We start from the raw sequence: 20,597 nt of genomic DNA, 5'->3' as shown, positions 1-20,597 counted from the left end.
TCATGGTAAAATGACTAATCAGCCAGTACATGAATAAAAGAAATCACAATCTTTATAATTGTTTGCATTTTTAATTTCCTGAAATCTTTTTTTCTCATGTAACACGCGTCCAAACAGGATCCCTGAGACCCACAGTTCATTTCTCACGGCGGCGTCGGATCACTTCCTGTTCCTGGTCCGGAGCGCGGTGCTGTTTCGCTGCATCTGTTTAATCTGTGTAGCTCCATTTATCCAGATAACGACATATTTCAGTTTAATCTTTCTTTGTGGTTCATAATGTAGTTATTTACATTACAATTTATTTATATATTTTTATATTTGATTCTGTGCTTTATTGTAAATTTAGTATTTATTTCCCAGAGACTGCAGAAATTTGAAAGCATTCACTGCTCTGTAAGTGCAGTAAATGCAGAGTTTACAAAGTCAGTGAGGAATCGTGTTAAATAATCGTGATTTCAATATTTACCAAAATAATCGTGAGTAGGATTTTTTCCTAATCGAGCAGCCGTAGGTGGGGGCGGTGCGGCTGGGGGTTAGGTGAGGGTGGATGGGTCTTGGGGCTTTGTGGCTGTCCCTTTCCCCACTGGCTGGTGTCCTTCCTGGGCTTTGGGTGTGTTTGCTGGCTGCCTGGGTGGGACTGGGTTGTGCTCTCTGGCCTCTGTTGGGTCTTGGCGAGGGCCCCCGGCACCTGTGGAGAGCTTCCTGCATGCTTCTACTTTGGCACACAGGTGTCCACTGCTTCTTGGCCTTTGACTTGGGTTCTCCGGGCTCTTATCACCGCCCGGTGTCGCGATGTTTGGACTCTGGTGATTTTGGTGGCTGTGCTGAGAGTGGGGGTGCCTGGTCTGGGTTCTGCTCGTCTCTTTATGAAAAACATGAAAACAAACCTGACATTTCAACAACCTTACCACTGCAGTCTGTTAACCAGCTGTTATGACCCGGGTTTGGTGCATTGTGTTTGGACCTCCATGCCTGGGTGTGGTACTGATAATGGTTTTTTTCTTCTATGGAAGCTCCAGGTGACCGTTGGCTGGAGCTTGAGGAGTGCCGGCTATAAATTGAGACCTGTCGGGACTGCCCCGTCTTTCTGCTGTCTTCCTGCTCCCAACAAAGCTTCGTCATTAGAGGTGTGTAGTGCCGGGTATTTTGGTGTCTGGCTGTGGGAGATTAGATCCCTTTGTATCTGTCATAACTAAACGTAGCTGGTAGCTGTAGGCTGGGAAGCCTTTTTGTTTGAACATGTTTTCTCCTGTTGGGGAAGCAGGTAAGAGGCCTGTATTTTCGTTGGACTGTCTTCGGTGGTTAGTTTCCTTTCAGAATGCGTGGTCTGTTATGTTGGCTGTGCCCACCTGAAGTGATCCACCCTCACTGGTTGTTCTTGGGAGTGGGGGGAGTGGTGTTTGTGCTGACCTCTGGTTTCCCCTATACGCTGGGGCGTAATATGAGTGGGGGCTCGTCTTTGCCTTTGTCCTCATTTTTGTTTTGGTGGGTGTGTGTGTGTGTGTCTGTGGGGGGGGGGGGTGTCTGTGTGTTCCTGGTTGGTGTTTTGGTTTGGGGGGGGTGATGGATTTTGATTTGGTTGTGTTTGCCGGGAATCCTACGTTGCAGCAGCTGGTAGGTGCAGAAGGGTGGATTTGATACATGTTGCTAATCTTTTTAATGAGGGTGGGGGGCGGGGGGGGGGGGGGGGGGGGGGGGGGGGGCGTCTGAGCCTGAACCCGGGAAAAGTAAAACTGCCTGAAACCCTTTAAAGTCTAAACCAGGGGTGTCCAAAGTCCGGCCCACGGGCCAAACACTGGAAATGTTTTTAGAAAGAAAACAAAGATGGCTGTAAAATTTTCCCACAGATTTATTTATTGACATGAACATTTTAACACAGACTGTCAGAGGTCAGAGGTCAGAAACAACATCTCCAAAGGTTAATAATCTGACTTCTTCTTGGCTTTCTGCAGAACGATGTCGGTCTCTGCCCCCAGAGACCACCGAAGGTTCACAGTCGTTGCCTGTTTCTGTCGGACGGCAAACAACACCTGTTGGACCTCACACACCTGAACAGACCCTCCAAAACACACCCTGCCCTTCCTAAGGACTTCTAAAACCTCCTTCATTAGGATGAAACCGGCCCTTTCCCAAAGAGGCAGTCTGAGGGTCAGTATGAAGTTAATGTCATTACAGGAAACAGAGAACAGAATCTAAGCCACAAAAACTGGTCCCAGAGCAGCACCGAGACTCTGCTGGTCCCAAACCACGAGCCGCTGACAGCGGGATACTGTGACCAAAAAGAAGAAGAAGAAACACACCTTACACAGCTGCTGGCTTACCTAAACCAAAGAAGAAGAATAACCAGAGGGACTCAAAGCAGCAGCGAGTGGAAACCTGTCGAGTTCAGCATTCATTCATGTTCCTGCCATCCAGCGTTCGACTTCAGCAGCCGCCAGGTTGGAACATTAAATGGTGGGAACATTAGATGAAAAGTGACCTCACTGCTTTATGGCAAATGAAAAGTAATGCCATAATCTTCTGTGAAATTTTCCCTTTGATGGCCTCCAGAACAATAAACTTTAAGTAGAGGCGTAGGTTTGCAGTTTCTTCCAGAACATTTCCAGGCCTGGAGATGCTGTGGGGATGATGGAATTCCAGGTTTTCCAGTGACTGTTTATCATGTCGAACCTTCACTCCAACAGAAATCTGCTCCTGCTGTTTGCCTCTCCACACTCTGAAGCACTCCTCTCTCCATCCTCTCTCCACCCGTCACTCCCTCCTGCCGTCCTCTGCCTCCCTCTGGTGGTGGGCTCAGTTCCTGCGTTGCTCCTGGTCTTTCCTTCGCTGTTTTTCTTTCTGTTTCTCCAGCTTGTCCAGAGCTTTTTTCTCCTTCTCTGCTGCACTTTGGACATCCTTGATACGACGCTTGAGAGCGCTGCGATCAGACGAACTGAGCACGCCCAGACCCTGCAGAGGACAGCTGCAGTTATTTTCCAACCTCTAAAAACTGTGCAGGCTTCAGTGATCAGTGAGGAAAGCTGGAACGTCCAAACCTTCTATAAATATCTCTGCTTTCATTTTTCAACATCTGTGAGTTTACCTGAGTGCATTTAAATGAACTTAACCTCTAAACTTTGCACTGACTGTGTCAGTCAGTCTTTACCTGAGGCTACAACTTTATATGAGTGTCTCAGGAAAGTTCAGTTTTCCTCCTCATCCTCACCTTCAGTTTGCTGCCATCCATTTGCAGCAGCTGCTGTCCATCGATGTCTCTCGCACTGAATTCTGGGACATACTGCTCCATGTTGAGTCCTCTGAGCCACTGACAGACCTGCTGAGTCGTCCAGGAAGAGTGGGGTTCATCACAGGGCTGAAGAGGAGGGAGCACAGTGAGTCACAGCTATGAGATCCACTGAAAGTAGATGAGGACATTTTGGTGTGTGTGTTTTACCTCATCAGAGGACTGAGACAGGGTGTGGTAGGGATGGCAGGATCTGGAAGAAGAGGAGTCAATGGGAGGAGAGGTGGAGGAGGAGGTGTGAGGAGGAGAAAACTCCTCACTGAGAGCCGACTCCTGCAGGAAGAGCACAGAGACGTCACTGCTTCAGCTGCTTTATTTCACTAAAAGCACTCAAAGGGCATTCATACAGAGCAAGATCATCATCACCGTGCTGCCGACCGGTCCTGCTGTGAGTCTGTGTGTGTGTGTGTGTCTGTGTGTAAACCGTTTATGGGTTTGAGACAGGACCACCGAGTGAACAGAAGACCGTTTCACCTGTTGTCTTTGAGAGCGCTCATGGCTGATCTGGGAACCCCCCACCCTCATATGTAAGAGGCCTAAAGCCAAAGCATCAGTGGTAACAAATGGGACAATGATTATGTCAGACACAGCATGGAAGAAGAAGCTGGGTTACAAAGCAGCGTGCAGATTTACAGCGACATATTCAGGCTGACACAGAGGAACAGGAAATCCTGTACGAGGTTTTCTAGTTGGAAGGGAATCAACTGACATGGGCAGACCCTGAGATCAGCTGATCTTCCTGGATTGTGACTCTGTGGCCTGAAAGAACTAAGACTTTATGATTAAACATCTGCAACTTGTTCAGCTGAAGGACTAAAACTCCACCCCCACAGAGACCGTGTCTGCTCCTGTCATGGTCCTGGCCCGGGGGCCCAGTGTTTTATGTTCCTTTTGTATAGTTCTGTTTTGTTACGTTTCTGTGTGTAAGCGTCAGGTTACTTCCTGTCTTATTTTGGTAGGGTGTTGTTTGTGTGCAGTGTGTTCAGTTTTGCTTCCTTGCCTCGTCAGTGTGATTTGGTTCACCTGCGTTCCCTCTTGTTTCCACTTCCCTCACTAGCCCTCCTGTTTATTTAAGTCCTGTGTTTTCTCTGCTTGTTTTCATGTTGTTGATTAGGTTATGTTGGAGTGTGTGTGTGTGTGTGTGTGTGTGTGTGTGTGTGGCTTCCACAGGGATTTTGGTTTTTGTTTGGCAATAAACACTTTTTAGTTATGTCAGTCTCTGGTGTCCTGCGTCTGGGTCCATCCCAGCCTGTCACACCGCCCGACATGACAGCTCCCAGGAAAACTCTGGTTATTGGTGACTCTGAGAAACGTGAAGCTGGTGACACCAGCAACCGTAGTCGAATGTCTTCCATTACTGTGGCCTCCAGTAACACTGTGAGAAATCTTGGAGTCATTGTTGTCCTTCAATGCACATATTAAAGAACTATGTAGGACTGACTTTTGTATCTGTACCTGGGACTCTCCATCAGTTGGTTTTAGACCTGAAGAAGCCTTTCGGATGAGATGTGAAACATCTTCAAGAAACTTAAATATTATGAAATATTTTAGACTTGCATATTGATATACACTTCAAAAAGCAGTCATCACTACACACACACACACACACACACACACACACACACACACACACACACACACACACACTAAAGCCTATTAGAACCATTAGCAGCTCTGTGATGGATGTTTAATGGAGCTCCTTCCTCTGAGCAGAAAGAGAGCGAGCCATAAAGAGAAGAGATAAAAGGAAACAGCCAATGAGAGGATGAGAGTTCCTCCAGGCTACAGCAGCCGAACATTTATCATCAACCACTAAACGTACCGCGGCGGTGTGATCATGTGACGGACTGTCGGCCAACACGAGTAAAATCAATGAATCAGTCCGCTCAAACACACACTGCAACCTGATACACTGTGTGCACATTTAACACCTCAGCTCTGCAATCAGCTGGAACATATCAGAGCTGAGCTGCTGTGTGCAGCTGTCCTTCCTGCACCAGTCTCAGTCAGCTCAGAGACAGCTCCTGCATCTCAAATAATACGTCTGTTAAAATGATGAACCCAATACAAAATGACCGACTCCTTTCCCATTGCCAGCAGAGAGTTGTGCCTTTGGTTTTGGTGTGCTTTAAAGCAGGATGAGGTCCAGAGACAACAGTGCAGGGGTTATTGAATGCTGAGCCAACACTGATCTGAAACAGTGGCTTTTGTGGCTGAAATGTCAGCTGTTAAAGGCAGATTGCTGATAGTTTTTGGTGCCTATGGAACATTCTGATGTAGATTATTGGAAAACCTGAATGCAAACTGCACAGAAACCTTTCACTATTTTCACCATGCTCATCACTGGCCACAGTCACAGCCTCTCTCGTGACGCTGTTTTCACATGTGGATGGACAGACATTTTTAAGCTGAAGCAGTTCTGATTCTGGATTAAAAAAAAAAAAATTCTGTCAGCTTTGGGAAGTTGCTTCTCCTCACACCTTTTCTTCAACTATAGGCTGGCCTTTTCCTGGAGAGTTTGGATTCTGGATTCACAGGGTGGAAAATCATCCTGGAGTCCTCTGTCTTTGTAGCATCAGGGTCAAAGCAGCTGAGGAAACAGACTAATCTGCAGGTTTACGTTTGAGTTAATAATTAGAATCTGCAGGCAGGATGGCAAAATAACTCAGTGTCATCTGCATAGAAACTGACTTTGATGTTAATTCATGTTGTGACAGAGTAGGAGCAAGTGCTGTGCAGCACTTGGCATTGGTTGTAATGTGAATTTTATTGTTACCCTCATGCTATAGTTTTAATAGTTCTGAAGACACTAACTCCTGATCGTCAGCAGCTGCAGGTCCATCTTCATCTGCAGAACTTTTGTAATCAACAAAGAAGCTCTGAGCTAAACCTGTAAACAGCTTAAAAGAGCCAAGCAGGCACACTGCTGCATCACTGTAGCCTCTTTCCCACCAACAGGGTTCTGGAGCCGGTGCCTTTATTTGAACCGTTAGGCGGGTTTTCCACCACAGAAACACTCGGTGCTCGGCCAAAAAAGGGGTTCAATTCCGGCCCCGCAAACCAGCTGGTCTCAAACCAAGAACGCGTGATGAAAGCGGCAGAAGGGCGTGACTCTGCCGTCTCAACATCAAGTTTTCTACCATATTACATGTGTATTACAGGAGAAAAGAGAAGCGATTTTCACAGCTGTGAATTAGGTTGGGCTCTAAGGCTGAACTTGCTGCTTTGTATCAGTTCATATCACAGATAAAAGGACACAAAGTGCGTACTTGTCGTCTTGCTCTAATCGCTGTCTGTGTTTCCCTCTGTGCTGCACACAGATGCTGCAGTAGTTTGGTTTGGACCCTAAAACGTATTTGCAGCACAGAAAGGAGAGCGTGTTCTCCCACGTTTGTGCGCTTCAGCTTCGTGTCCAGACGAGGACCCGCCCACACTCATACGTAAAGGAGCAGTTCACAGAAATATGGTGGAAACGCGGGCCCGTTCTTAAGCGTTTTGCCGGTTCATTGAAACCAGCACCAGCATTGGCACGAGCACCGGCTCCTCGGCGGTGGGAAAGTAGCATGTGTCTCTTTTTAGGGGTTAGAACAATGAGGTCACACTGCCACCAGCAGGTCATCCTGTGAATTACAGCCCTGCCCTCTGTACTGTTCATGCATTGCTCATTGGTCATTGATGATGAATGAAAAGTGTTTGGAGGAGGTAAGAAACACAAAAGATAAAGTACTACGGTGGCTCTGAGGTGCCAAATCCAACAACAAAGGAAATATACAGGAACAATGAAATTATTTTATTTTATGGAGAAAGTTGGTGCAACATATCTTGGTTGTGAATAAACTGAACCCAAGTCCCTGAAAATATGAACTTTGTATAACCTGGAGATAAAATTATTATCATGGTTGAACCCAACAGAAAATACTGAATCATGTGTTTTTTTGTCTTTACACCCAATGCTCTCCAGCTTTAAGGGTCCAAATAAACATTTTAAAGTCCCGATGTGTTGAAATAATATCCAGAAACCTATCATATGAATATCCTTTGTTATAATATTCCCTTATGATCCCAATCTCCTCTCCCAACTCAATATAAAATTCCCTTGAGAAAACTGCTGAGAGTAACAGAGAAACAACAATGTCTCCAGGATTATGAGACATCTGTAAACTCTAAGGATGGTTGCTGTTTTGGTTCTGGAATTTCTGAAATATTTTCCTTTTGTTGATTAGTTTTGCACTTTAGGTCCACCGTACATGGTGCTGTGTTTGTCTCATACCTGGGAGTGAGACTTTCGTGGTCTTGGGGAGCTCAGTGGGGGGATTTTCGGGGAGCAGGGTGGAGTACCAGAAGAGGAGAGTGACCCACGTCCTTCAGTGAACCAGGAAAAGGAGATGAAGGAACCGGAGGAACGGGACGGACTCTCAGATGGCTCTCTGAGGACACAGGAGAGAATCAGGGCAGGAAACGCATCAAACACATGTTCATCTTTGTAAATGTTGTATGTGATGGCGCCACCTGCTGCCCACAGAGAGCCTGTTGGATTTATCTTTCCTCACTCTGATGTACGAACGCCTGAGAGTCACCCTGTGAAAGAGACCGGGAGGACAATTAAAGAACCTTCATCATTTATCACATGTTCAGTTAGTAAAGCCAACCATCAGCTCATTCTGATCATGGGCATTTTGTTGAAAAGGAGGAAACAGCTCCGAGACTGTCAGGCAGCCTGGATGATGAATGCAAATGACCTCATCAGTTACAAATGTCAAACATATTTAAAACACCTGAAAAACTGGTCAGAGCTAATCAGCGCTGTGAAAGGCCCGGTCTAACTGACTCAACAGTCCTTTTTTTGGGGTCCTCTCCTTAAGATTACAGCGAGTGGCCTGGGTCCTCACAAAGATAGGAAGACCAACATGTGTGTGTCTCACCCCAAGTCCAGGAAGCGTCTCTTGGTTTTCTTGTCAAAGATGACGGTCGGACTTCCGGGGTCAGCTGGACTCGTGTCTCGACTTGTATCAGACACCAACACTGACACACACACACACACACACACACACACACACACACACACACACACACACACACACACACACACACACACACACATTAGTATCAGTGCAATATTATTTGTCAATCATCACAAATGTGCACAGGTGTGTACCTTCGCTGTCGGGTCTCCTGTTCCTCCTCATGTAGACAGGTGAGCTGTCGGTGGAGGGGCAGGATTTAGATGGCGAGCTGCTCGGTGTCACCAGGGCCTCCTGAGAAGTCGCATTGGTCAGCTGACGGTACCGCCCTCGAGGCGGACCAGCCAATGACACGCCTCCGTCCTCTGGAGAGCGACGCCCCTGAGAAATGAAAGTGAACCAGGACGCTGAAACTTTTAGATGTTTACATTTTTAAATCCTGTCGTGGGCTCTCTGTGGTCTCACCAGCGATGTGTCAAAGGAGAATCCAGGGCTTCTAGCAGACAGCAGCGAATCAGGAGAGGGGGAGGAGCCTCGCATGGCCAGGTGGAGAGGTGAGCGGGCAGAGTGTAACGGGCTGTCCTAATATCACAAACACACATTGTAATATTATTCATATTTCCTATAAATTGTGTACAGTTATTCTTTTTTAACATTTTAATTGTTTTTCTGTCTTGTGTTTTGCACAGCATGGATACAACATTGCCTTCGTCTTTATGTGAGATACACATGAATAACTGACCTCCGCCTTCCTGTCCAGGCAGTCGTCGCCCTCCGTTGAGCTAATGCTGTCACGGTAACGGGATCTGGAGGGGCGGTGCCTTCGTGTTTTGACGGACAGCTGGGCGCGGCCTTTCTGGATGCTGTTATCCAGCAGCTCAGTCTCTGGGATCGCCTCGTTCAGGTCTGAAACACCCACAGACACATTCATGACTGTAACACTGAGGCAGAGGAGGACTGGGGAAGATGAACTCTGACCTCTGATGACCCTGCCTGCAGGTTATTGATGCAGACTCATCTGGAAAATATTCAGGATTCCTCCAATCACAGGTCACCCAGTGATTGGACTGTTTTGGTGATGTCATCAGGACGAGGAAGGGAAGCTGAACTCTCTGTGACGTAGTTTGCTACATGTGTTCAGACAAACCTGTCAGGATCCCTGAGAAACGGAAGGAACCTAAAAACAGGCAGATTCTCGGGCAGCTTCTGAATGTGTTTCTTCTGTGGAGGTTTCCTCTAAATAAGAAGGGATGACCTCTTCAGGAAGTCACAGTGAACCTCCACATGTTTCACAGGTTTCAGCTGATGAAGGTGTTCACTGAGTCTGAATGCAGAGGAAGAGGATCGCAGTCAGTGCAGAGCTGATGTTTATGCTGCAGGTTTTTGTGATGATGCTACAAGTTTTCCAACATAATGAGCTCCTCTTCCTCCTCCCACTCACCCCATCAAGGCTCCATCAAATATTCAGCATGCTGACCATCTCACACACACACACACACACACACACACACACACACACACACACACACACACACACACACACACACACACACACACACAGAGTTTGAGGAGCATTGCACAATAGTGCGATGGTCTGAGGAAACCTTGAGTGGATCATGGGGAAAGCTGCTGTAAGAGAGCAGCACTGCTCACTGAGGAGGACTCCAAAGAGAGGAAGAGCGTTCCTTCAGAGCGATGATGGTTAAAGGGTTGTCCGGCTGCAGTACCTGAAACACTCACTGTGGCTGAAGAAAGCAAAGCTCTGGGAGTAAAGTGCCTGAGCTGATCTGTCAGGACAAAAGAAATTGACTGCACAAATAAAAGTGATGATGTGTGCTGATTGTGTCGGCGGCGTGTGAACCAGAAGCTGCTTATTCATTTCTAATTCTAAGATTTAAGTTCTGTGGAACCAGCTTCCAGCTTGGATTCAGGAGACAGACACCCTCTCTATTTTTAAGATTAGGCTTAAAACTTTCCTTTATGATCAAGCTTATAGTTAGGGCTGGATCAGGTGACCCTGAACCCTCCCTTAGTTATGCTGCTATAGGCCTAGTCTGCTGGGGGGTTCACATAATGAACTGTTTCTCATTCACCTTATTTACTTTGTTTATACTCCACTCTGCATTTAATCATTAATTGATATTAATCTCTGGCTCTCTTCCACAGCATGTCTTTTCTCTCCCCTCAGCCCCCCCTCAGCAGATGACCCCCCCTCCCTGAGCCTGGTTCTGATGGAGGTTTCTTCCTGTTAAAGGGAGTTTTTCCTTCCCACTGTCACCAAGTGCTGCTCATAGGGGGTCGTTTTGACTGTTGGGTTTTCTCTGTATTATTGTAGGGTCTTTACCCACAATACAAAGCACCTTGAGGCGACAGTTTGTTGTGATTTGGCGCTATATAAATAAAATTGAATTGAATTGAATTGAACTGAATTTAGTTTATGAAAACCAGCTGCTGGCAAAAAAGTGATGAGCGCAATCATCATTAATATGAATCATCATTAATATGAATCATTATTATCGATTTAAAGATATTGTTGAAGTTGGTTCCTGTGATATCAGAGACTGATCTACATCTGGATGAATGGAGCCCACCATGCACACAGAGCAGTGTTTGAACATGACTTAGTAACAGCTGATACGAGCTGGAAGCCCACCCTCCAGACTAGTGAGTGCGGACGCGTCTCTGGCAACCGAGCTGAACACCTTCTACGCTCGCTTCGAGGCTACAGCCGGCAACGCTAACAGCGCTAGCGATGCTAACAGGGCTACCGGTGTGTCCAGCATGCAGACGGAGCTCGTTGGAATGCAGAGACCCCTCATCATCAGGGAGAGTGATGTACGGAGAGCCTTCAGGAGAGTGAACACCAGGAAAGCAGCGGGACCGGACGGGATCGCCAGCCGAGTCATCAAAGCCTGCGTGGATCAGCTAGCACCGGTGTTTACGAATATTTTCAACTTATCCCCGACCCAGGGCATCGTACCAGCGTGCTTCAAACAGTCCGTCATCGTTCCAGTCCCGAAGAAGAACCAGCCAGCCTGCCTCAGTGACTTTTGCCCAGTGGCCCTGACATCAGTCGTGATGAAGTGCTTTGAGAGGATCATCAGAGACTTCATCACCTCATCACTTCCGGACTCTATGGACCCTTTACAGTTTGCATACTGCCCCAACCGTTCCACAGATGATGCCATCACCTACCTCCTCCACACCACACTAACACGCCTGGACACTGGGAGGGGAAATTATATTAAAATGCTGTTTTTGAAAGCCTGACTCTTAGTCTTGTCCATCCTAACTGGGAAAATCAAAAACCTGTTTTATTTGTTATTATCTATCGTCCACCTGGTCCTTACTCAGAGTTTCTGTCTGAGTTCTCAGACTTTTTATCTGATTTAGTGCTCAGTTCAGATAAAATAATTATAGTGGGTGATTTTAACATCCATGTAGATGCTGAGAATGACAGCCTCAACACTGCATTTAATCTATTGTTAGATTCAATTGGCTTCTCTCAAAATGTAAAGGAGCCCACCCACCACTTTAATCATACTCTGGATCTTGTCCTGACATATGGCATAGAAACTGAAGACTTAACAGTATTCCCTGAAAGCCCCCTCCTGTCTGATCATTTCTTAGTAACATTTACATTTACTTGAATGGATTACACAGCAGTGGGGAATAAGTTTTATTACAGTAGAAGTCTTTCTGAAAGTGCTGTAACTAAGTTTAAGGATCTAATTCCTTCATTATTATGCTCTTCAGTGCCAACACAGTGCAGAGCAGCTACCTAAACTCTGCTCCCAGTGAGGTCGATTATCTCGTCAATAGTTTTACATCCTCACTGCGTATAACTTTGGATACTGTGGCTCCTCTGAAAAGGAAAGCTTCAAATCAGAAGTGCCTGACTCCGTGGTATAATTCACAAACGCACAGCTTAAAGCAGATAACCCGAAAGCTGGAGAGGGAATGGCGTCTCACTAAATTAGAAGATGCTCATTTAGCCTGGAAAAAGAGTTTGTTGCTCTATAAAAAAGCCCTCCGTAAAGCTAGGACATCTTACTACTCATCATTAATTGAAGAAAATAAGAACAACCCCAGGTTTGTTTTCAGCACTGTAGCCAGGCTGACAAAGAGTCAGAGCTCTGTAGAGCCGAGTATTCCTTTCACGTTAACTAGTAGTGACTTCATGGATTTCTTTACAAATAAAATTTTAGACAGAGAAAAAATTATTCATAACCATCTCAAAGATTTATCTTCATGTTCGGCTGCTTTCAGCACTGCTGGTATTTGTTTAGACTCTTTGGCTCCAGTTGATCTTTCAGAGTTAACTTCAATAGTTACTTCCTCCAAACCAGCAACATGTTTGTTAGATCCCATTCCTACTAGACTGTTCAAAGAAGTCTTTCCAATTATTGATGCTTCAATCTTAAAAATGAACAATCAGTCTTTATTAGTTGGCTATGTACCACAGACCTTCAAGGTGGCTGTAATTAAACCTCTACTTAAAAAGCCATCACTTGACCCAGCTGTCTTAGCTAATTATAGGCCAATCTCCAACCTTCCTTTTCTCTCAAAGATTCTTGAAAGAGTAGTTGTAAAACAGCTAACTGATCATCTGCAGAGGAACGGTTTATTTGAAGAGTTTCAGTCAGGTTTCAGAATTCATCACAGTACAGAAACAGCATTAGTGAAGGTTACAAATGATCTTCTTAGAGCCTCTGACAGTGGACTCATCTCTGTACTTGTCCTGTTGGACCTCAGTGCAGCTTTGATACTGTTGACCATAACATTTTATTACAGAGATTAGAGCATACTATAGGTATTAAAGGTACTGCACTGCAGTGGTTTGAATCATATTTATATCATAGACTCCAATTTGTTCATGTAAATGGGGAGTCTTCTTCACACACTAAGGTTAATTATGGAGTTCCACAGGGTTCTGTGCTAGGACCAATTTTATTTACATTATACATGCTTCCCTTAGGCAGTATTATTAGAAAGCACTGCATCAATTTTCATTGTTATGCAGATGATACTCAGCTTTACCTATCAATGAAGCCAGATGACACACATCAATTAGTTAAACTGCAGGAATGTCTTAAAGATATTAAGGCCTGGATGACCTCTAATTTCCTGCTTCTAAATTCAGATAAAACTGAAATTCTTGTTCTCGGCCCCACAAATCTTAGAAACATGGTGTCTAACCAGATACTTACTCTGGATGGCATTACTTTGGCCTCCAGTAACACTGTGAGAAATCTTGGAGTCATTTTTGACCAGGATATGTCCTTCAATACACATATTAAACAAATATGCAGGACTGCTTTTTTGCATTTGCGCAATATTTCTAAAATTAGAAACATCCTTTCTCAGAGTGATCCTGAAAAGCTCATTCATGCATTTATTACTTCTAGGCTGGATTATTGTAATTCATTATTATCAGGCTGTCCTAAAAGCTCCCTCAAAAGCCTTCAGCTGATCCAAAATGCTGCAGCTAGAGTACTGACAGGGACTAGAAAGAGAGAGCAGATTTCTCCCATATTGGCTTCTCTTCATTGGCTCCCTGTTAAATCTAGAATAGAATTTAAAATCCTTCTCCTCACATACAAGGTCTTGAATAATCAGGCCCCATCTTATCTCAAAGACCTCGTAGTACCATATCACCCCAACAGAGCACTTCACTCTCAGACTGCTGGCTTACTTGTGGTTCCTAGGATACTTAAGAGTAGAATGGGAGGCAGAGCCTTCAGCTTTCAGGCCCCTCTTCTGTGGAACCAGCTTCCAGCTTGGATTCAGGAGACAGACACCCTCTCTATTTTAAGATTAGGCTTAAAACTTTCCTTTATGATAAAGCTTATAGTTAGGGCTGGATCAGGTGACCCTGAACCCTCCCTTAGTTATGCTGCTATAGGCCTAGTCTGCTGGGGGGTTCCCATAATGCACTGTTTCTCATTCACTTTATTTACTCTGTTTATACTCCACTCTGCATTTAATCATTATTTGATATTAATCTCTGGCTCTCTTCCACAGCATGTCTTTCTCTCCCCTCAGCCCAACCGGTCGCGGCAGATGACTGCCCCTCCCTGAGCCTGGTTCTGCTGGAGGTTTCTTCCTGTTAAAAGGGAGTTTTTCCTTTCCACTGTCACCAAGTGCTGCTCATAGGGGGTCGTTTTGACTGTTGGGTTTTCTCTGTATTATTGTAGGGTCTTTACCCACAATACAAAGCGCCTTGAGGCAACAGTTTGTTGTGATTTGGCGCTATATAAATAAAATTGAATTGAATTGAATTGAATTGAATTGTTTGTTGACTACAGCTCAGCATTTAACACGATTATACCCTCTAAACTAACCATCAAGTTGGAGAACCTGCGACTTCACCCATCCTTGTGTCACTGGATCTCCAACTTCCTGACGGACAGAACACAAGCTGTGCGGGTAGGAAAACACATCTCACCCGCACTCACACTTAGCATTGGCGCCCCCCAGCGCTGTGTCCTGAGCCCCCTGCTCTACTCACAGTACACATATGACTGTGTGGCCACTTCCAGCTCTACCACCATTGTCAAGTTTGCTGACGACACTGTTGTAGTGGGCCTGATCTCTAACAATGATGAGAGGGCCTACCTAGAGGACATTAAACACCTGGAGGACTGGTGCCAGGACAATAATCTCCTTCCTAACGTCAGCAAGACAAAGGAGTTGATAGTGGACTGCAGCATAAAGCAGGAGAGGAACTATCACCCCGTTATGATCAGTGGCACTGCAGTGGAAAGAGTAGACAATTTCAAGTACCATGGAGTTCACATCTCTGAGGACCTGTCATGGTCTTGCCACACCACTGCATTGGCAAAGAAAGCCCATCACCGTCTTTATCACCTTAGACACTTAAGGGACTTCAAACTACCATCCAAGGTGCTTCGTAACTTCTACACCTGCACCATTGAATCGATCATTACGGGAAACATCACAACCTGGTTCGGAAACAGCACCAAGCAGGATGGGCAGGCTCCACAAACGGTGGTACGTTCAGCTGAGCGCATAATCCGGACTGAGCTTCCTGACCTGCAGTCCATATACAGGAAACGGTGCTGGACAAGGGCCAGGAGGATATTAAAGGACCCCAGTCATCCCAGTAACGGACTGTTTTCTCTGTTACGATCTGGGAAGCGGTTTCGTATTCTACAAGCCAAAACAGAGAGGATGAGAAGAAGCTTTTTCCCACAAGCTATTCGATTCCTCAACGAACATAGCATTTAGGACCAATTTACACAACGTCAGACTTATATGTATACGTATGTGTATATATGTGGACATATGTATGTGTATATAAGTATATGCATGTATACTGTTTTTATGTGTATATGTATGTATATGTATAGATTAGTACTTGTGTATTTATTATTATCACATCTGTACAGAATTATGTAGCATCTGCACTGCTGTCACTTTACGCACTGGTTCACTTTAAATTGCCCCTTGTAATTATATTGTTAATGTTTACTTAATTTAATTTGTTCTTTTTAATTATATTGTTAATTTTTCTAATGTTTATATACTTATACTTTTAAATACATTCTATTTCTGTATAATATATTTTTTAACTATTCAGTAGTTTTGTAATCAGGGTGGCGGAGCAGTCACAAAAGCATTTCACTGCCAGTTGTACTGTGTATGACCAGGTATGTGACAAATAATCCTTGATTTGATTTGATTTGATTTGATGGTAATGATTATGGATCTGATAACTGATAATCAACATGATTTTTGTACATTGTGTCAGTAATGCTGTTACTGCAGGTTCTTCATCTTCATCATCATTCAACATAAAGGCTTCCCCTGCCCCTCCCCCACACTGAACTGACTGCAGGATATTTCCCAGGGGGGAAAGAGGGGGAGGTAACGAGATGAGGAGTGGAGGGGGAGGGGGGGAAACAGAGGATCTGGTGAAGAAGCCTTCAATCCAGGTGACAGAGAGAGGAAATAAAGACTTAATGGAGCGGGAGGCTCAGAGGAGAGAGTAAATGATATTAGAGGAGGGTGGGGGGTGGGGAGGGTGTCAGTTGACGATATTAGAAAGAGGAAAGAACAAAAAGTTCCTTCAGCTGATTTCATGTTGGATTTTTATCAAACAGAAACTTTATGAGAAAAAGAGCTTAAAGTGCAGTCCGACCCCTAACCCTAACCCCATGTCTGTGTGTGTGTGTGTGTGTGTGTGTGTGTGTGTGTGTGTGACTCACCAAAAACGCTGTCAGTATCGTCGAGGCTGGCAGACATGGCTCCTCAGCTGTATCTGTTCACAGGAAGAGACCAAATCAAAGGTCCATGACTGAATTTAAAGGAGCAGTCTGTCACCTGAAGACAGTGAGCACCTGCAAAATGGTACAGTTCAATGTAAAAGCACAATTTTTCCTGTGATGGAGGATGTGTATGGTCATGTGACCAAACAAGCTCAGGTAAATCCCCAAACAGGACCCAGAATATGTCTGTGATAGTTTTCTTCATTGGTGCCAATTTCTTTTTGATCAAATCTGCCTACCACTGCGGTTTCCCACTTTTTCCTCACTTAAGTGAACACATCATGAGCAGGTGACCTCTGCATTCCTTGTTATGGATTCAGCGGAAGATGCAGACTGATGATGCTGAGCCATGTCAAACCAATCTGCTTCAACCTCAGAGTCATTACAGCTGGATGGATGGATGGATGGATGGTTGGATGGATGGATGGTTGGATGGATGTGCTTAATTTCAGAGTGACTTCAGGACTGTCTCAGCGATTCTGTGATATTTGTCCTGAAATCTGCAGACAGGAGCTGCTTACAGAGAAAACTCTGCTGTGACACACTGGTTTTATATCTTTGACTCAACAGAATCTGGGTAGGACTGTGGTGGAGGAAGGGTGGGGTTAAATGGACAAATGCCTGTCCTGCACAAAAATCATTTTCAAAACCAAAGCAGGAATGGACCAACAGGTAGACCAATAAAAGAGAGGCACACCGAAAATAAGAGACAAAGAGTGGGCAGGTATCTCAGGAGAAAGGCCATCTGCTGCCTCACCCTGCAGCCGCTGTGTGAGCAATAAACAGATGGACAACTGATGCACTCAGGCTAAAGGAGCTGCAGCACTAAACCGAGAAAACACACTCAAAAAACACGATTCAGGTCATTCAAATATGATCCCAGTCATAATCCATGCTACCACGTTTCATTTAGAGCTCTATCATCTCATCTTAATGAAGCACGTTCAAGCTGCAGTTCCTCTGGCATCCAGCAGAGGCAGCAGTGAATCAATTCAATTCAATTCAATTCAATTCAATTCAATTTTATTTATATAGCGCCAAATCACAACAAACAGTCGCCTCAAGATGCTTTGTATTGTGGGTAAAGACCCTACAATAATACAGAGAAAACCCAACAGTCAAAACGACCCCCTATGAGCAGCACTTGGTGACAGTGGGAAGGAAAAACTCCCTTTAACAGGAAGAAACCTCCATCAGAACCAGGCTCAGGGAGGGGGGGTCATCTGCTGAGGGGGGGCTGAGGGGAGAGAAAAGACATGCTGTGGAAGAGAGCCAGAGATTAATATCAATTAATGATTAAATGCAGAGTGGGGTATAAACAGAGTGCATTATGTGAACCCCCCAGCAGACTAGGCCTATAGCAGCATAACTAAGGGAGGGTTCAGGGTCACCTGATCCAGCCCTAACTATAAGCTGGATCAAAAAGGAAAGTTTTAAGCCTAATCTTAAAAATAGAGAGGGTGTCTGTCTCCTGAATCCAAGCTGGAAGCTGGTTCCACAGAAGAGGGGCCTGAAAGCTGAAGGCTCTGCCTCCCATTCTACTCTTAAGTATCCTAGGAACCACAAGTAAGCCAGCAGTCTGAGAGAGAAGTGCTCTGTTGGGGTGATATGGTACTATGAGGTCTTTGAGATAAGATGGGGCCTGATTATTCAAGACCTTGTATGTGAGGAGAAGAATTTTAAATTCTATTCTAGATTTAACAGGGAGCCAATGAAGAGAAGCCAATATGGGAGAAATATGCTCTCTCTTTCTAGTCCCTGTCAGTACTCTAGCTGCAGCATTTTGGATCAGCTGAAGGCTTTTCAGGGAGCTTTTAGGACAGCCTGATAATAATGATTTACAATAGTCCAGCCTAGAAGTAATAAATGCATGAATTAGCTTTTCAGCATCACTCTGAGAAAGGATGTTTCTAATTTTAGAAATATTGCATAAATGCGAGAAAGCGTGACCCTGAACAGGATAAGTGGAAGAGAATGGATGGAAGGATGGAAAACACTTTATCAGGGGAACCAGGGTGATGTGAACTTCCAGGTTCATCAGCAATTTTGATCATTCTTCCTAATGTCCTGCGGCGGGCAACTCCTTTGGTCTGAAAATGAGCCTCCGCTCTGCTGATCTCTGAGCTCAGCAAACTCTGTCCTGAGGAGGTTATGGCCTCAGTCGCTGCTTTCAGGTCTGGCTGAAGAAAACGTGAAGTTCATTTTGGAGATTCTGGTCGTGCTAGAGTCAGAAAGTGAGCTTTCAGGGTCCCATCCCAACTGCTTCCCTCTGGGTTAAAAGGACAGCAGTCTATATTCAGACCTCCCTTTCCCAGCCAGCTCTTCTGTGAGGACACCAAGACCTTCCTAAGAGCCATAATGGCTCCAGTGTGCACTGAATTACCTGAAGTGTCCTGGACATGAACACTTCAACTTGGAGGGTCACGGAAGCATCCAGGTCAGAAGCTGAACCATGTGAACTGGCTTCTTTGATATTCAGGACTGTAAGCTCCTCCTGAATGACTGACTCCTCAAACTCTTTTAAAGGGAGAACCGAGACACAGAGATTGTGGTTGTAGTGAGGGTAGGAATCAGTGTTATTTCATTGACGAAATACTTTCTTCATAGTTTTCGTCAACTACCCTTTTTTGATGATGAAAACGAGACGATTACTAAATTAAACCACCTAAAAGGATAAAAACAATGACAATTTGTCAAGATGAAGCCATTTTCGAAAGTGTAAATTATTTTCTTGCGAAATTAACAGACTTTCGTCAAGACAAAAGTCTCAGTTAATTTTGTCATCGTTTTAATCCTTTTAGGTGGTTTTAATTTAGTTATCGTCTTGTTTTCGTCATGGAAGAAAAGGTCGTTAGTGAAACCTATGACGAAAATATTTCGTCAACGAAATTAACACTGGTAGGAATGTAGATTCAATTGTCTGTCTGTCAATCTCCTGCTCCTATCTTCACTCATGAAGGCTTTTCTGGCTGAGAACCATGGCCTCAGACTTGGAGACACTGAATCTCATCCCACCTGCTTCTCACCTGGCTGCAAACGCCCCAGTGTGACCTGGAGATTATCACTCGGTGAAGACAGAAGAACCATATTATCTGCAAAATGCAGAGATGAGATCCCGAGTCCATCCCTGTCTCCTCGTGTTGTTTCCTGTTTCCTCGTGTTGTTTCCTGTCTCCTCGTGTTGTTTCCTGCCTCCTCGTGTTGTTTCCTGCCTCCTCGTGTGTTTTCTGTCTCCTCGTGTTGTGTCCTGTCTCCTCATGTTGCTTCCTGCCTCCTTCAGTCTGTTGCATGTTTTTGTGTCATGTCTTTTTGTGACGTCATGTTTGTCGAGCTGTCGTTTCAGGTTGTGCGACACTTTAATAATTTCTTTCACTTCGCTTTTTCTCGTGTACAAACTGCTGCAGTGAAGATTAGATTGATCTGTTAGCTGCTCCTCACACTGGGTGGAGACACCCACACACACACACACCACACACAACACACACACACACACACACACACACACACACACACACACACACACACACACACACACACACACACACACCAGATCTAATGAGACAAACACTGATAACAAAGCTCAGCTCATTCCCTGCAGACTGGAGCTCCAGCAGGAAAATGCACCATCAGACTGACTCAGACAGAGGAGGTGGAGGGTGGAGGTGTTTAAACGGAGAAAGACATGAAGAGATGGAGGCTGAGAAGCAGATGAAAGCAGTGATGACAGGAGGATGATGAGGACAAGGAGGAAGAGGAAGAGGAGAGGACAGGTAAACAATAGAAATAAACATGAGCTCACCTCTGCGTCTCTCTCCCTCTGACTGTTGTCATGGCACGTCACCCCCTCTCTCTCTCTGTCCAGGAGCTGGAGATCTGGGACCACGACTCCCAGGGTTCCACGGGGCTTCACTCTCGGCCGTCCGACAGTGCGGGCTCAGGCAGAGGATTGTGGGTTCTGTAGTTTCCCCCTGCAGGACGCTCGGGCTCAGCTCTGTGCCGGCTGTCTGCTGACGGCTGGAGGCAGAGAGATGCTGGCTCACCGCTACTCAGCAGAATACTGCAG

General features: G+C 45.2%; 1 protein-coding gene across 2 annotated transcripts; it reads right to left on the bottom strand.

Moving 5' to 3' along the window:
* Positions 1-1,847: 1,847 nt before the first annotated feature.
* samd14 (sterile alpha motif domain containing 14) lies at positions 1,848-20,597 on the bottom strand. 2 transcript variants are annotated; one of them, XM_030734954.1, is made up of 11 exons: positions 20,334-20,597; positions 16,476-16,528; positions 8,987-9,150; positions 8,710-8,826; positions 8,439-8,625; positions 8,206-8,305; positions 7,793-7,861; positions 7,554-7,710; positions 3,434-3,556; positions 3,206-3,352; positions 1,848-2,949 (listed from the first exon to the last, which is right to left on the bottom strand). In XM_030734954.1, exons 2-11 carry the CDS (start codon positions 16,510-16,512, stop codon positions 2,794-2,796), a joined length of 1,257 nt encoding a protein of 418 aa, XP_030590814.1. In that variant the 5' UTR covers positions 16,513-16,528; positions 20,334-20,597; the 3' UTR covers positions 1,848-2,793. The 2 variants fall into 2 exon arrangements, with proteins under 2 accessions (XP_030590814.1, XP_030590813.1); XM_030734953.1 differs by lacking the exons at positions 16,476-16,528; positions 20,334-20,597 and adding an exon at positions 11,225-11,377.

This window comes from Archocentrus centrarchus, chromosome 8 (genome assembly GCF_007364275.1).
Source record: "Archocentrus centrarchus isolate MPI-CPG fArcCen1 chromosome 8, fArcCen1, whole genome shotgun sequence".
NCBI lineage: Eukaryota > Metazoa > Chordata > Actinopteri > Cichliformes > Cichlidae > Archocentrus > Archocentrus centrarchus.
This window is presented reverse-complemented; position numbering and strand designations above follow the sequence as displayed.

Excerpts from the sequence above, each read along its gene's own strand:
- samd14 (XM_030734953.1), bottom strand. The coding sequence starts at position 11,357 with ATGAAGTCTCTGATGATCCTCTCAAAGCACTTCATCACGACTGATGTC. Across the intron at positions 8,626-8,709 it reads TCTCCTTTGACACATCGCTG|GGGCGTCGCTCTCCAGAGGA; the intron begins GTGAGACCACAG and ends TTCATTTCTCAG. Across the intron at positions 3,353-3,433 it reads TGTCTCAGTCCTCTGATGAG|CCCTGTGATGAACCCCACTC; the intron begins GTAAAACACACA and ends CCTCCTCTTCAG.